This window comes from Podarcis erhardii (genome assembly GCF_964252035.2).
Source record: "Podarcis erhardii genome assembly, chromosome: 12".
Lineage (NCBI taxonomy): Eukaryota > Metazoa > Chordata > Lepidosauria > Squamata > Lacertidae > Podarcis > Podarcis erhardii.
Window position 1 is genome coordinate 32,701,901 of NC_138513.1, and position 18,538 is coordinate 32,720,438.

The window sequence follows — 18,538 nt, forward strand, 5'->3', positions numbered from 1 at the left end:
GTGGTGGGGCAGCTGCAAGCATTCTTGGAAGCCACATATTATTTAACCCTGTTCCAAACTATGTTTAGGCCTGGCCATGGAACTGACCTGGCCTTAGTCACCCTGGTGGATGACCATTACATAGAATGGGTCCCAGGGAGTGTGACATTGCTCCTGCTTCTCAGCCCCTCCCCAGCTTTCAATGCTATTGGCCATGGTATCCTCTTGTACTAGCTCTATGAGAATGAGAACTGAGGGCATTGTGTCACAATGATTCCCATTCTACCTACAGGACAAAGTCCAGAGGACAGCACTAGGAGAGTGCTTCCCAAACCGCTGAGATGCCGCAGTGCACTATTCTACCTCCAATGCTATTTAATATCTACATGAAACCACTGGGAGCAATCATTAGGAGTTTGGGGGCACATTAACATCAGTACACTGCTGACATTCCACATAACAACTGAGTCAGGAGAGGTCATGAGGTCCCTGGACCAGTGCCTGCATACAGTGGTGGAATGGATGAGGGAAAATAAGCTGAGCTGGAATCCTGGCAAAACGAAGGTACAGTGAGCGACTGGCTCCTGTGTCTGAGAAATTGATCAACTGTCTGCTATGGAGAGCATTTGTGCTTCCTCCAGGTAAGCAGTCTGGGAGTTTTTCCGGATGTAGCCTCAGTAGCTAGAAGTAACTTTTATCAGCAGCGACCAGTATGACAGCTATGGCTGATCTTGGGCCAGGAAAACTTGACACAGCACTTCAGACACTGGTGACTTCAGGACTGAATTACTTCAGTGCACTCTATGCAGGGCTTCCTTTGCACTTGATTGGGAAGCTGCAGTCATTGCAGAATGCTGCAGCACAGTTGCTGACAGGAGTGAGAAGCTGCCTGCATGAAACACCTTTTCTCAGAGATCTGCAGTGGCTGTCTATTCGCTACCGGACCAGGTTCAAGGTGATACTATAAATATATAAAACTCTTAACTGCTTGGGATCAGTTTATCTGTCTAATCCCATAATCTGTTACAGGTGCCACACAATACTCATTCCAAACTTGTAAGAAATCAATCTTTTCGTCTGGCAGCATATACTCTGGAATTCCTTGCCCACTGACATCAGGCAGGCACCTTCATAAGCCTGCTTATAACATTTTGGCTTAGGCAAGCCTATCTAGACATGTAGAAGTTGCATGTATTTTTCTGTTTTAGCTCATGTTGATTTTAGTCATCTTTTGAATGTTTTATAACTCATTTTTAATCAGTAATTTTAATGTTTTACTTTCTATTTTTGTGAACCACTTAGACGTTCTCTATATTACAAGCAAGCAGTATATAATTTTTGCTAAATAAATAAAATTAGGCAATGCTTCAAGTAAACTGACCCCAAACTGTTGCCTAGATGGGCACAGCTGGGTCAGATCTACTCCACCCAGCTCCTCCACCTAATTCTTGGTAATACACATTTAAGACTGCTTTGTAATCCACAATCAAATCACTATATGAATTGATCTGGGACTAGATGACGGCACCATACAGCTGGAAGGCTTAGTGATAGAATAACCAGGGAGCTAAGGTAAGGGCTAAAGGAAAACCGAAAAGGGGAGTCCTGCCAGAAGCTATTCCCTTCACACATCGTATCTTCCATTGCTCATGATCACTCTTACCCCAGAACCATTCATTTCTCCCAGCTCTGAAATCATGACTACTTGGGCATACGGATACCCCACCAACATACTCCCCACTTTGGCGGCAATAAAAGATCTAATTACAAGCAGTAGGCAGCAGCATGGCATTAACTAAGAAAACACTGCAATAAGAACTAGATAAAAAAAGATCATTAAAGTACCTGTGCTTACAGCAGTCAAAAATATTCAATAAATGAAGTCCCTGGAAATTACCCTTCCAGTCAAACCATCTCCTGATCTTTAATGCTGTAACCAACAAGCTCTCACCTGGTCAATCCCATACATTATCCATCTCTCCCCTAAGAGAAATCACAGCAATATCCTCCACCTCCACTCAGTCTCCTACTCTGAGTAGTATCACAGATACTCCCTGGACCCTGCCTCCTACCCAGGACCACAAGCTAGCAATCCACATTTCCAACAGCTGACAAGGGATGATGCTGCCCACAAGTGACTCTCCAAAGGGATGTTCTGTTACTTGCAATCAGGTTGGCTTTCATGAGTCCTACCCAGAAAATTCGGTTTCAAGCCTCTTTGCAATGGAAGCTGATCGCCCCAGGCTAAGGCTTCGAGCCAATACAGCTGCTTTGCAGAACTTGTCTTGCTGCTGCCACTGACACAAGCTGACAGTGTTGCATGTCCAGGCTGGGGCAAGCAGCTATAGGAGGAGCAGGGGGCAGTTTTTATCACTGAATTTTTACAGGCATATAGCTTCCCTTTGTACTTCCAGCAACACACCAACATCATGCACCCTGGCTAAGAGAAATGTTCTGTATAACTTAAAAATGTATATACCACATTCAAACATGGCTGCTTATAGTGAAGATGATGTTTCACAAACTCAGCAAGACACACAGAAGCAATGTTACCAGAAGCAGCACCTTGTGATCAGTGAAAATTGACATCTGTGAAAGCTACTAATTGAAATATTATCTAGGAAGAGAATACAATTTAACAAGGCATTTTTCTTTTTTATGACATCTTTGCTTGTGTGTGGTTCCAGTTGCAAAAGAAAATTATCCACTAATCTTTTAAATAATTAATGCCTCAAAAAACAGAGAGACCAAAGCAGTATCTACTTTTGAAGTTAATTAATTTCTGCTTGGTGTTTTGCTAGATTTCCTTATTTAATTCATTTCTATTTGGTTGCATACAAGCTGATGCATGCCAACTAAAAAGAAAACCCTAAAACCCCCGAAACAACTCATGTACACTACAGAAGCACACCAGGGGAAAGCTATAATTGGCTCTCTGGCATATATTTCTGTGCCTTTCTTAAAAGTAAAAAAAGAAAGAAAGAAAAGTATGTACTGTCAAAGGCTATAGCTTTCACAAGTACAAGAGTGGCAACATCTACACTTTTACAGGGATATGACATACACAGAGGTCTTCATTCTCTCCTCCTTAAAGTACTTTCATATTTCAAATCATGTCTTCTACCTAAAAACAACTGGATTCTTCTTTGAAAACTCCATTTTACCATGGATGCAAGGTCATAGACCAGGAGTTAAAGAGCATGAAACTAAAAAAACATAGGGATCAGCCCCATCACATAGCCTAAAGTTCTTGAATCCTGGCTCTAGTTTTCAGCTTCTTTATTACTTAAAAGGTAAAGGGACCCCTGACTGTTAAGTCCAGTTGCAAACGGCTCTGGGGTTGCGGTACTCATCTCGCTTTACAGGCTGAGGGGGCCAATATTTGTCCGCAGACAGTTTTTCCAGGTCATGTGGCCAGCATGTCTAAGCCGCTGCTGGCAAAACTAGAGCAGCGCACAGAAACGCTGTTTACCTTCCCGCTATTTGCACTTGACATGCTTTCGAACTGCTATGTTCGCAGGAGCAGGGACCGAGCAACGGGATCTCACCCTGTCACGGGGATTCGAACCACCGACCTTCTAATTGGCAGACCCTAGGCTTTGTGGTTTAGACCACAACGCCAGCCGCATCCCTCTCTATATTACTTAGTTGGTCATTTAAAAAACGATTATATCTGTAAGGTGAAAGTAGTTCCAAATACAAATATAGCGGGATCAGATTTTATTGTGATATATTTGTCATTTTAAAAACTACTGTAGCTGAGGTTGCAGAAATATATCAAGGATAAGACCAACAAATTTTTACTTTTTTTATTTTTTTAAAATTTCTATACCGCTTTATATTTTTAAGAAAAATCTCAAAGTGGTTTACAGCATATTAAATCAATAAAACATAAATAAAACAATCTGAAGAAAGTCAAATATAGAGCATACTGTCAAAGTAACATAACAGTAAACTAAACTATTATCATAAAGATTTCAAAATAAAATATTACAAAGGAGCTCAACTACAGAATACATATTTAACAAAGTAGGGCTGGGTGAATCTGGGTCCCGCCACCTAGGCCAGGTGAAAAGGGCCTCGCAGGGAGCAGGCCTTCATGCCTCACAGCCGGACGATCAGAAGAAATGAATGTGTGTCTAACAATGGAACTGAGGGATTTTAATATATGCTTTATTTGTTTCTGTAGCACAAAAGTAGGTAAGCATGTTCATTTCCATTCCAAAACAATTTCCAGCAAAACTACAATATCTGCACTCTCTGCAAGGTTGGGAGATCAGATGAAAATTACACATGCGTCAGATCAGTACTATTCCACAATCTAGTTTACCATTAATTTAGACATGCCCAAGTAATGTTGCAATGATAGTTACAGTGGTACCTCTGGCTACGAAGTTAATTCGTTCCGGAGGTCCGTTCTGAAGCTGAAACCGTTCTTATCCTGAGGCGCGTTTTGCTAATGGGGCCTCCTGCTGTGCGTGCGCCTCCGGCACGTGATTTCCATTCACATCCTGGGGCAAAGTTTGCAACCAGAAGCAGCTACTTCTGGGTTAGCGGAGCTTGTAACCTAAAGTGTTCATAACCAGGAGTGTTTGTAACCAGAGGTACCACTGTAATTCAAAATATTGTAAGTGCTGCACTTTCATGAATGTGAAGATTCATCTTATTGCAAGGATCCTGGGTCTTCTCAGTGATGGCTCCCTGCTTGTGGAATGGCCTTCCTGGTAAGGTGCACCTATATCCCTCACTGACTTTCAGGGCACATGTTAAAACATTTATATTTACCCAGGTATTTGATGAGTGACAGATATTAGCCATGGTAAATGTGAAATTAATAACTTTGAGGGTATATGGTTGTTGTTTTAGATATTATAAATGTTTTAAATGGCTTTACAATGTTTTAAAATATGTCAAAAATTATTTTATTTTAAACTGTACTGTATAGCATTTGATGTTTGTTACCCCAGGATTGGGGTGAGATACAAATGTAAATAAACAAGCTGAGATTCATTGAGACAGAAAGTAATATCAGCAGAATTCCTTGTCCTGGCAGTCCAGGAAGGGAGAGTGCAGGAGTCTCTTGGATTCACAAGTTTTCTCCACATAAAGTTAAATCATGGCCTAGCACCATGTGTGAACTATCCCTTCCTGGAAATTGGGGAGGATTCTCTCTGCCTGTAGAAAAATATTCCACTATTCACACTATGCAAACACACTATGCACTATTCCACTATGCAAACAGCGTTCAAAACTCCCATTGTTCTAGGTGCGTTTTATGAACAAGGAATTACATTAGCTCCTAGCTTTCATTGCTCTGTTTCTAACTCTTCTAAATTCAGGTAGGTACCCGTGTTGGTCTGACACAAAGTGATTTTTTTAAAAAAATTGTCCAGTAGCACCTTAGAGACCAACTAAGTTTGTTCTGGGTATAGGCTTTCACGTGCATGCTTCTACTCAGAACAAACTTAGTTGGTCTCTAAGGTGCTACTGGACAATTTTTTATTTTTTATTTTAACACTTCTAAGTAAGTGCAAACTTACATTACTAAATGGGAGGAAATGACTAATCAGTTTGTTGGCATCTTTACATAAAAAGGAAATGAAAAATCATGTTTGTCTAGAAACATTATGTTGGTCAGTGTCTATTTTTAGAAATGTCTCTTCTGTGCTAGTGAACTACCAGTGCACAATGGAGGGCCTTTGCACACGGTTCCATCCCGCTTTGTTTCTATAACTATAGAGCATGCATGGTGACTCCAACAAAATGCAAAATAGCATGGCCTCAAGCTTAAACACGGTAAAAATTTAGAACAAATTTTTACCTCCCCAGAAACTCCATCAGTGGCTGATGAGTGGACAACAATGAGTAAATTTAGGCCAAAGGCAGGAAACAACTTTAACAGACTACAGTGGTGCCTCGCAAGACGAAATTAATTCATTCCACGAGTTTTTTCGTCTTGCGATTTTTTCGTCTTGCGAAGCACAGACTATGGAAAAGCTTCAAAAATCACCAAAGTCTTCAAAAACCTCAAAAAAGGCTACCACACCGCGTGCTATGAGTTGCTCCTTGAAGTGAATGCACGGTTTTAAGAAAAAGGAAACAAACTTGCAAGACAAAGGAAACAAACTTGCAAGACATTTTCGTCTTGTGAAGCAAGCCCATAGGGAAATCCGTCTTGCGAAGCAACTCAAAAAACGAAATTCAACTCTTTCGTTTTGCGAGTTTTTCATCTTACAATGCATTCGTCTTGCGAGGTACCACTGTACTGTTTAACTATTATTCAACCTTAGCAGAGCACTGAATGTTTGGTACTCTTGCACAGCGACCAGGATCTAGAGAACTAGGAAGAACATCACATGCACCCAGAAGCTGACATCCCTTCCTACCTTACACCTTACCCTGTATTTTCCTTCCAGGATGCAGCTAGAAGGAAAATACTCAACACACACCCAGTCAGGATTTATTCCATTCATGAACAAGCTCTACAGATCCTAGCCAATGAAGTTAAGCAACTGCACTTGCTTGTGCTTTTACTGTATCTTCACCAATTATACTTGAATATGATTCCCATGGATGCTGTCAAGTTTTATTCATAATTAGCAGGGGAGAACTCTCTTTCTTCCAAAGTTTCAACTAAAACCCTGCTTACTCCAGACTAAATTATGTTCATTGACAACCCAAACAGTGAAGAATATAACATTTCCCCGAAACGAAAATATCACAACCCTCATCCACAAGTCTGTTTTAGACCTGGGAGTTCTAAGAGCTCCTCCTCCACAAATGGCTTGCCCTATCACTATAAGCAGATAAACTTTATCAAAATTCCCCAGCATGCATCGATCAATGAAGATCCCCAACCACAGAAGATCTGTGCACACATTAGAGGACACACTCTAGGATTCGAGCGCTAGCCTACAACCATCAAGGAAGGTTTGCAGCAACTAAGCATTATAATTCATTGTAATATGTGTGCCACCATCAATTGGCACTTCACCATTATTTACTTTACAAAATAACACACTACTTAACATGCTGAAAATCTGAAACACTTACAATACAGGCAGCCCCCCATTTATGCAAGGACTACGTTTTGAGGCACTGCTCGCATCAGTGAAATCACGTATAATTTAAACCCCTTGAAAATGCCTGCAAACACCCCATTCCACCTTTTTAGTGCTGTTTTTATGACATTTCCGGGTTCAGCATGATGTGCGTATACACAGTTGCACACATATTGAACACATGTAAACAGGAGGCTGCCTGTACCACCAACTGAACAGAGGACAAATTGGGAATGGTTTGACCCTAATCATGTATTATTTTATTACACATGTTGGATCACAACTCACTCAATTCCTGTTTTGTTCCTAACTTGCAGAAGAAGAATACAACTAGGACAGAGCCTATCCTCACTGTAGGCTTTATTACAACCAAATCCTTGTGTCCTTTTGGAAAGCATCTTGTGCTCTGGCTCACACAACTATAATAGAGTTACTGTGCACTAGATCTTGCATTTGAAACATTGGTTTAAAATTCTAATGAGCAGCCCTGTTTCAATGACATTTGATTTCAATCATTTATTTTTCATTACACATTTTCACCAGCCAACACCCATCATGACAAAAGTTACCCAGTATACAAAGAATACATTTGTTTTAAAACCACTAGTAACAACCACTAAATTCAGTGCCTAATTCTAGTCAGGTTGAGATTGAACCAAGATTTCGCCAGTAAACCTATAACTATTTTCCTCATACACAGTAAGAACTTCTTTAAAAGTCATAATAAAGCATAATTTTCCCATCATATTTTGTAAAACAGCATTAAAAATAAGTTGTATGCTAAATACCCGATTAGTACTTAAAACCATATCCCTCTGGAATGTTGATAGACTAAAAGCCTAGTGTCTATGTCTACTCTGGAACAAGTCCTACTGAATTCAATGGACCTTACTCCCAGAAAATTGGAATTAGAATTACAGGCCACATTTTTCTAGCAAAAAAATCCCACAGAATTCAACAGGTCTCTCTCCTGAGTAAGCATGTATAACACTGAATTAGTCTCACACTGAGGGCTCATCTAGCCAGGCATCCTGTTTCTAACAGCAGTCAGACGATAAATCATATAACATCAGATAATTAGTATGATCATAATAACTGCATGACTAAGGTTGCAAGGCTATGCACCCTTCCTTACTTGGGAGTAAGTCCCACTGAACTAAATGTGACACTTCCAAGTGAATATACAAAGAATTGTGATGCATGAATATAATAACAGGATCATCATATATAATTATCTTAATTCTCCTAATGCCAGTTCATATGTAGCCAGCACCACTCATGCACAAGAAAGAAGTATCAGGGGACAACAGATCACAAAACATTCCAATGAGCAGGTTGAGCATGCTCAGTGGGCATGGAATGCTGACTGGTTGTTGGGAAGAGAATACAAATAAGAGAGAAAACTAAGGGGAAATGGAATGAATTATCAAGGAAGAAGTCAGGGGTGGCTGAACAATAAATTCCACAATGCGACATTTATTTATTTTTTTGCAGGTCCCACTTGTACATGAAACGTATTGGCTGCTGGGAAATTCATTAGACTGATTTTGCAATATTAAAAAGCCTCTTGCACCTACAGAAAAAAGGCCTGCAATTGTCTATCCAGCTGCCAAAGAACAGGTCACATTATGAGTAGTTTGGACAACCAACATGGCAGCAGGAAACCTGATCCAGTTTACCAGCTCTAAAAAGTGAAATATTTTGGTATTCCTCTGTCCCCCATCTTTTCCTTGGTTTTATGAAAGGGCTAAAATGAGATGACTTGAACACCAACATGAATTATGGGTGTGGGTAAGGATTATTAGTAACTAGAGGCTGGATAGTGGTATATGGTGGAGAAACCATATTTGAGTTGTAACTTTGTTGCAATTTAGTGCAGTCTTATTATTATTACAATATCTTAAAAACTTAAGAAGAAAGATAGGCAAGTGTTTCTTTAAACTAAACAGATTAATTAGTTTACCACCAAATGTAGGTAAAATCTGACAGAATAGTACTAGGGTGAGTTATATTTCGTAAATCAATAAATTTATTACAAAGACTTCTGGAGTGTCTCAGATAAGAAGAAAAAGACAACAAAATAAAATAAAATCTATGAGCAAAAAATAAGGCATTTACCTGAAAGTTAACATCTTCTTTCTTAAAAATTAGTGCACGAACTTCATCAGGGTCCCCATTAAATATAGCTTGAACAAGTGGTGGCTAAAATATAAGAAAACAGAGAAAGCATTTTAATTTTAATGCTATTCAGGTGTAATTATTCCACCACAGTTTTAGACGAGTACCAAAACATTCCATATCACAAATACTTCATTAAAAATCTGTCTAATGCACTCTTTTAAAATGCTCTTCTACATAAACAACCATACTCCACTAATTATCTATACAAGATAAAAATAAAAAATACCTGATTATTGCATACTAATTTTGCAGAATGCCTTCTGAAAGAAACAGAAAACAACTAGACACATGCATGCAATGTGATAGACAAATAAGGAAGTGCAGTACATCTAAATGATCTGGTGACAAACACATCGATTTCTAAAAATATCTACATGTGCTAACCACCACCATAAACATGTGAAAGCATTATTGCCAAAGCAATAAATAATAACTACTCCACTATTACAATGTTGCTGGACTAGTAGCCCTGCATCACATGATCTATTTTCCATATTTTTAAAGAATGGGACTTGCTTTACTACAGAATATACTATATGGTTTTTGAAAGACTACATAACCAATTATTTTAGGAGCTGTGTTAGAAACAATTTGCTACAAAATTCACTTCTTTGCCAATTTACTTTTGAAGGCAATGATTGGAGCACTCCTTAAGGTTTGAAAAGGAACAATCTAGAGAATTTGTTTCATTCATTAGGATTATCGTTAGACACAGAAGTGAATCTACACAACCATATTAACTACTTCAGCAAAATAAATACCAGTTACAGTTTCATATTTATGGCAAGTCAATGGAGCCTTGAACCACAATTACAAACAGGACATATTTAGCAAGAACCTCTTACCAAGCAATGTCCTGAAGCTGAAGGATGTAGAGATATGCTTTCCTGAGGCAGTTTGGAAATAAACGTGGGAGAATCATCTTCCACCTCCTCCAAAACAACAATACACACACGACTCATTCGACCCGTTTGAAGGAGAAAATTAGATTTGTAACAGCCTTGTCCCAAGGATAGCCAAGACAGCACAGAAAGTTCTTTTCCTCTCAAACATAATTTAGAAACACTAGTGCTTTGTTTTGAAATATTTAAAATGGCATAACTTAAATTATATTCTATTTGTCAAATTCAACAACATATTCAGCTAATGAAGTATTCCAAAATATTCCATAAAAAGTTCTGCTAAAATAGTTCTGCTATTACTTTATAGCACTCAATTACTAAAATATCCTCTTACAGTAGAAATTACAACAGTATATATAAAAATTCTGAACTTTCACCAGCCAATTTGCTTTTGTTTAAGTTCTACAGAATAAGACTACCTAAACAGTAAAATCATTGTTATAGACGACATAACACCATTCTGTATAAAATGAAACAAGAGACAATTGCTCTGGCAGAGATGATCACAGCTCTCCCCACTCCAGCAAGGTCAGCCTCCAGTTAACGGTAGCAGGATTTCTACCGAAAAAGGCATACATGACTGCCCCAAGTGTTCCAGGTCATAATCATTCCGCAATTAAAAATGCTACTGCCTTAAAATCAAAAGTCCATCACACAAAAAGCAACGTATAACTCAACAGTTATTCAGCACTAAAGCTCCAAGGTTGACATTTCTTCTCCATGTAAAAATGCCTGCAATGTACAGCTAAGCTGCAGTACATTTACATGTGATGAGTCAGACAACAAAGGACAATGAGACTCAAATAATACTGCTTCTTCAATCTAGATTCCCCAACAGACCGTAACACAGAACGCTTCTCCATCAGTCAGAAAAAAAATGCAGAACATTTGTTTTCCATCATCAGACCATTGCTCTAGCTAGCTGCTCCAACAACCAACACGTAAGATATAAATGCCGGTAACAACGTTTTAGCAAAACACCACAAACACAAGCACTTGAATTATTGCTTTAGACTTTTCCTGCAGAAGTAGTTCATCACTCGAGCGCTTCTTTTGATCACTGTGTGAATAGAGGTTCCATTATAGCCTTCATTCAGACCGATGTAAAAAGGGGGGGGAGGGGGGAGAAAATCAGGCTCCACGCATCATCTTTCAGCCAACTTCTTTATTTGAAGATCTGTGTCTATGCAAGTCCTGTGGTTCTTCACGTTAAATGCTCTATTTATCCAAATTTTGTCATTAAGTTAGGATTTTTCATGCAGCAGATGGTACCGCAAACGGTATAAAAAGCTAGTGCTTTAAAAAGGTCATTACAGAACACATTAACAGGACACAAAAATCGCACCCGCAGCAGTATTCCAACAGAGCAATAGATCCGCAGAATGAAATGCCTAGTAATGCTCACATGTTACACTTACCAAATAACTGAGCTACTGCTCTGGATGCAACTTCCTGTAGCAGGGAGAGGGAAAAAAGCAGCTTTGGGGCAGCCCTCACAGAATATCGATGCCAGTTTTGTGTGACTAATTCAGTTAAAACGTAAGATTTCTGTTGAGCCTTTAACATTTTCCACTAAAAGCCACAAGGAAACTCGTATACTGGCACTGCTGACTAACAATGTAGGAAAATAAACAATTCCAACCCATAACTGCTTTCATATGTTACCATATTCTCAGAACGGTCTCAGTTAACCCTCTGTGGCCATGCAACTTTTTAGTCTTTATAAACTAGGAATTAAAAAGCCTTTTAAAAAAATCAATCCATTATACAAAGTAATAGCTGCTTACCAGAAATATTTGGGTTGCCGTTAAAAGACATATTTAGCATGCTAACAAGCACCTAAGAAAAGTGAGGAAATTAACAAACACTAAGAAAAAATGTCATCCAATAATCTGAATTTACAGCTTTGGTTTGAATCTGCTGAGCTGTAGCAGTGATCTGTGGGTGTATTATATAAATGGGTCATATGCCCAAAGTATTGGAAATGTTGCTTTTTTAACTCAACAGTACTTTCAGTTCATATTAAGTAACCTTACATTTTTAAGGTTCTCAATTTCAGATCTTAAAATACAGACTTAGCAGAGTTTCAATGGACATGCGCTGAATGACCATAACAAGAGATATCTGAAGTATCTTGTAAGCTGCTTTGGATATGAATACTGTAGATATATTCCTATGGGTTAAGTATCAAAATTTTCAGGTATCAACCAACACTGGTATTTTCAAATTCTGTGGTGAAAAATAAGTTCAGCAGTATACAATGAAACAAGATTCACATTTCAGAAGAAAAATACTTTTAAACAAAATTCCAAGTAACTGACTCAGCTGTCCTCAGCTCGGAGATTTTGAAATTTTAGCTAGAAACCATTTTTGTTTACATTGTCACCTCAGTCATTTCCTCATACTGGTAAATTAATCCCATTTATTTAAATGAAACTTGGTTAAAACAATGCATTCAAAATCGGACATTAGATGTTTTAAGTCTGGTATCCTATGATTTCTTAATTGGGAGAAATAAGTTACTGACCTGCCAACGTAGCAGTTCGAAAGCACGTCAAAGTGCAAATTGATAAATAGGTACCACTCTGGCGGGAAGGTAAACGGTGTTTCCGTGCGCTGCTCTGGTTCGCCAGAAGCGGCTTAGTCATGCTGGCCACATGACCCGGAAGCTGTACGCCAGCTCCCTCGGCCAATAAAGCGAGAAGAGCGCCGCAACTCCAGAGTCGGTCACGACTGGACCTAATGGTCAGGGGTCCCTTTACCTTAAGTTACATTGAACACAGTGATCTTGTATGGTCATAATGTTCCTAGTTTACTAAACCATAGTTTAGTAAGTCAGCAATGAGCGCTGAGGTTCACCATGTTCCCCTTTATGCACTGGCTCTGAAATTTCCATCCTCATCTATTTAAATGAGAGTTTCCCATTTCAGAAGTAACATGGAGCTCTGGTTTAAACGTATCAGGACAATGAGGTCAGCGGGTGAAAGAGCCAAAGGGGGGAGAAGAAGGGGGAACATGCAGGTCTAATGTTCTCAATACTATGGTTTGACAACTTCAATCCAGCCCTGTGGATGCTTACCCAGAAGTAAATTTCTGTGAGTCTTTTCGAACATAATGTTCCTGGCTCAACAGAACTATGGTTTTATTTAGTCTGGAACATTATGTCCAAAAAGGCCTCCTGAGATTTACTTCTGGGTAAACATGCATAAGATTGGGCTGAAGCTATCTAAAACTGAGGAAAACTAGAAGCACTTTGCCCTTCTTTTTTCTATTTAAAGGGCAAAGGCAGCTAACACCAATAGGGGCTGGTGGGGCAGAGGGATGGGCAGCTTATGGTAAGAAGTGCTAAGGCTAACAGAGCTAATGGTAGGTGAAACATTGCAAGGTTGCAATCCTATGCACGCTCATATGAGAATAAATCCCACTGGACACTGCAAGTCTTGCTTTTGTTTTTTTAAAAAATAGGATTGTGAAAGTAATCAATGCCAAGTCATACCTCATCAATATAATTAGTACTTACACAGTAGTGAAAATACATCACTCCTTTACAGAAGTATAATGCAAATATTACCTCCAGAGTTATTTTTCAACATGCAGCCCAATCCAATGCATGTTTACTTAGAATGTGTACTGAATGCAGTAAGGCTCGCTCCCAAGAAAGTATAGGAGACGGCAGTTTTAGAAGTCCCCATTTTTATTACTGGCCCTGCTCCTATGCCTTTAACAGCAACCTGACATGCAAAAATTAATCAGGTAAAGGTCTTCTTAGCATGGCTATATGGGTGGTAAGTGAAGCAGCTTCCAGCCAGAGCTAAATCAGGACTTGCTTCTAAGTGCACGGGATTGTGTCCCCCCTCTTTTTTTCCATATATGGCTTTTTGTAAACTCAAAACAACAGACCCAGAAAATAAAAACTAGCAATCTGGGTGCTAGTGTTAGCCTAGATGCCTCAGAGCATAGGTCTTCAGGGAACAACATGGTTACTACCTTTTCTCTTAACAGAGCTCCTGTGCCTTTAAGAGCTGCAGAGAGGCAGATATTCAACAAACACACCTTTCCTAAGAACACAAGATTTAATGAAGTTGGAGGCCAGCTCCAGGCATTAAAATAAACATTCACTCAATTTTTAGCAGCCCCAAAAACTACATTTTCAGTGAGCGGTAACAAAGAAACAGAGTCACATAGACTTCCCATCACCTGAACTGGAATTTTGTCTGTACTGGAATTGCAGAGGTGGGAGGGGGGAGAGGAAGAAGTTAAATATACCTTGCTATTCAAAGCCTGGATCTGATAGTGTCCCATAGGGACAAGGTCACTCGCTGCTGCTGTTTTCATCAGTGGTGCGGGCTCTGTGTGTGATTCACAGGTGTCAACAATCAAGTGCTTGGAATTAATTGTAGGTACCTGTCACAAAATGTCCCTCTTTTTACAAATAACTGGGTCCCAATTGGCTAGCTGTTCCAGGTTGCAAGGAAAGGAGGGTGTATGAAATGTCACTGGTTTTCACCATCTCTCAAGGCTAATTTTCAATAGGAATTGCTTTTTGGGGGGTTGTTATGGAAAGTTATAAGGCAGTACTGGGACACAGTGATGCAGACGTTAAACTATTTGTTTATTTTACAAATCTTATATGCAACTTGATTGTAAAAACAAAACCCTCAGAGCAGGAGGAAAGAAAGAAAAGACAAGAATGGGCTTAGGTTCTGGAAAGCACAAGGGACTGTCCCAATTGATATTTAAGGGTAAGCCTCTGGAGGAACCCTGCCTATCAAGATGTGCAGGTAAAGCTTGGGGGGTTGGCTTGGGGTAGGAAACACAGGAAGCAATGGCTGCACCTATATATCACAAGAAAGCAAACAGAACATTCCCAAATGTGTGTTTGCAAATATATTTAATACAGTATCTTTTTAAATGTTAAGTATATTTCTAGTGACTACAAGCCCTCTCTAAGCAAATTCTAACAATGCAGGAAGGAAAGCTGGCACAAATATATTTTCAAAAAGCATAAGCAAGTCAGGTACTACATGAAATACAGCTGCTAGATATGTCACAAATTCATCCATATAAAAATCACAAGTTCATCTTAACTCCATGCCTGGTTGCAGAAATTAATATTAAAAACAAAATTAAGTTGTCTGTCATTTAAAAATCCCAGAGAACAAGGAAAATGACATGTAAAATGAATGTACTTCTAATTTTGTTATCTTGTTACAGTAAGCATTGAAATACCGAAATACCTACTAAAAAGGACTCTTAACTGTATGCATTAAATATACCTACAGAAGCACTACTTGCCTTGCAATAACATCTTTTGAAAGTACAATATTGTTTATAAGAGTATGAAACAAACGTATTCCGGGAAGAATTCATCTGGGGAGAGAATCAGCTCCATACAGCACAGCATTACCTGGGAATTTAAAAGTGACATTCTGCTACTGCCCACCCATGTGAAAGTATAATTAGCAAATTACATACTATACCCATATGCCACATAGAATATAACATAAGGACACAGAGTGCTATATTTTGGGGCGATAATAAAAAGCTATCCTTATGTCATTATAGCTAATGATAGCAATTATAACTGTCACAGAACATGAAGGGATCATATCCTACTTCTTCTAAGTTTGAGTGAATCTCTTCTGTAGTACTGTCCTCAACTTATTCTATCTGAATCATTTAAGGATTTTGCCTCCCTTCTCTGTACAGGCAACAACCAAAAGACGCAGGGCATAATGGAGTGGGACACGCTTATACACACTCTGCTGATGCGCACGGAGCGGGGGAACATAACCTCTGTGTGAAAAGGTTGTTGACTGTACTTCCTTCAAAATACCTGTTTCTCAGACCATTAGTTCTTTGTCGTTCAACAACACTAACTCTTGATTCCACTGTCTCCCAAGCTCTCTCCTGGTATGAGCCCTTCTGACTAGGAAATCCAAGGAGGACACACCACAGCTGCTGGAAACTGACTCCAGCTTATCAGAAACGATAGGATTTGCTTCTCTTAGAATAGTATGTTGTAGGCTTCTTGTAGGTGGGATTCCGAGAGGCACAACACTGCTTCAGCTTGCTTACAGGGCCTGTTAAACTCCCATCACTGTGGCAGAAGCTCCCCATGTTTCCCCTAAGAAACTCCTATCCTGAAGGTTGAAGCCATGAGGTGTGAGAGACTGACACCAAACAGCAGAAAATAAGACACTGTCATCTTCACCACCTTCTACACACATGTGCAATTCCAGATCCCATATGACTCTGGGAGCAAGTATGATTACTCATATCATTCAGTAGTCAGGAGACAATGCTGTCAGACTGGAGTTTTCCAGTTGGCATCTTAACAACAAGAAATCACTAAAAACAAATTCTAACACCGATAATTCGTACTTCATAGGAAGAAACCAGTGATAGCAGCAACACAACAGATTGTGATCTAAGTTTTTTTTTGGGGGGGGTAACATTTTGCTTCAAGAATTTGACTATTTGATGTGAAGTTTCCAACCAACTGCGTTTAGTCACAACGCTCAATAATGAGGCTAAGACAAGGACTGTATTCATAGAAAGCCATCATATGATAAGTCAGACATCAAAGGAGGTAAATATCAGTGTACAACATTTGCTTTTTGAAAAGGGAAAGCCTGCTTTCAAAGTGCATCTAATGCTCAATTTTAATCTGACACAACAGGAGCCTTATCATCGGGATTCTTGCTTTGCAGGGGGTTGGACTAGATGAACCTTGAGGTCCCTTCCAACTGTACAATTCTATGATTCTATGTTTACCGGGAATAAAGTCCAGAACAGTTCAATAGTATTTTCTTTCTTGGAAGAAAGTGACAAAAGTCCAGGATTATGAATTCTTGCTGAGAAGTACTACCATCACCACTGCAAACCCAAATCACACAGGCAGCCTTTACTTTCTAGCAGGAACAGCAGGCATGAATATGAGAAATCACAATACTAGGGAATTAGACTAGGGCATGGGTAGGCAAACTAAGGCCCGGGGGCCGAATTCAGCCCAATCGCCTTCTAAATCTGGCCCATGGATGGTCCAGGAATCAGCGTGTTTTTACACGAGTAGAATGTGTGCTTTTATTTAAAATGCATCTCTGGGTTATTTGTGGGGCATAGGAATTTATTTTATTTTCAAAATAGTCAGGGCCCCCACAAGGTCTGAGGGACAGTGGACCGGCCCCCTGCTGAAAAAGTTTGCTAACCCCTGTTATAGAGCCAACCTCCAAGACTCTGAGATTAAACATTACAATCAAGTAACCTTGTTAAAAAGTAATAGAACTACTGATGTGGCAGAACTGGGATACATCTGATGACTGTATATTCCATAATTCCCTGATATGCATGATATCTCATATAGCAGGACAAATTAACTGCCGAGGCTGAACACTTACACAGAAAAATAGAGAGGTATCTAATCTTTAACATGAGAAGTATAGTAAGTGATAAATGGGAGTATATTCTTTAGCATGGAGATTGTGTGTGTGTGTGTGTGTGTGTGTGTGTGTGTGTGTGTGTGTGTGTGTTCTCTATGAGTCTAAGTGGTAGTCTTGGATTATTTCTAGGGTTTTTTTAATTGAGAATATCTCCTGTGTGTGACAAAAGCAGTTGAAGATTTCCCACCCACAGTTCACTAGACAAGAGGCAGACAGAAAATAAGTGCCCAGTATATACCCAGCAAAAATAAGATAGCTTCCACATATTTCCAACTGTAGAAGGAAGCAAAGCTGTAAAGTAGCAATGTGACTATTAGGGAAGTGGAGCATTTGACTATTTTGCAAGTATCTTCATTTAAAAAAACAAGACACAAAAATTCACTGCAATCTTGAGAGCCTTCTTTCTTCCACCTGGGGCACAAGGCTTCCTTAACGTCGAACATCCTAACTGGCTTCCTCACAGTCTCAAATTTTGAAATACTAGTTACCAGTCAAAACATGAGTCAGGGATCAGACACATTATGGAGGCTCTGGCTCATTCAGGAAGCAAAATCTGAGCTGGATGCATTAGTCCTTCTTTTGTTATTCCTTGGCTGAGGAAAAAGCCCTACCTTGACTATTTATAATTTTGAATAAACTGGGGGGGGGGGGAGAGACATGGCATTTTTGAATATAGTTTTCCAAGATATTAGTCTTCAACTATTTTTTAAAAAACATAATTTGTTTGCATTCAAACATATCAATATTTAGCACCTTGTTATATTTATCTGTGGCAACAGAAAGCCATACGAAATAATCTTTATGGTTAAAGTAAGTTGCTAGGGTAACAAAATGTTTGTCTAGTAGTCAAACCAAAACCATTTGAAAAATCTTTTGAAAATCCCATGTGTCTATCAGCAGCAGTACTTGGGAGGATACCACCAGCGATTTACAACTTATTACAGGAATACATACTTCCTCTCAAACTATTTAG

General features: G+C 39.2%; 1 protein-coding gene across 2 annotated transcripts in view; it reads right to left on the reverse strand.

Annotated features, from left to right (window-relative positions):
• The window catches only part of ANKRD28 (ankyrin repeat domain 28), an 88,688-nt gene that overhangs the window by 47,159 nt on the left and 22,991 nt on the right, over positions 1-18,538 (reverse strand). Inside the window, exons 1-2 of one of the 2 annotated variants that reach the window (XM_081881918.1) lie at positions 10,067-11,529; positions 9,159-9,242 (exon numbers count right to left, since the gene is read on the reverse strand). In XM_081881918.1, coding sequence (XP_081738044.1) covers positions 9,159-9,242; positions 10,067-10,183 — 201 coding nt within the window. In that variant the 5' untranslated portion in view covers positions 10,184-11,529. Of the gene's footprint in view, positions 1-9,158; positions 9,243-10,066; positions 11,530-18,538 lie in introns of those variants that run through there. The other variant, XM_081881919.1, reaches the window with a different exon arrangement.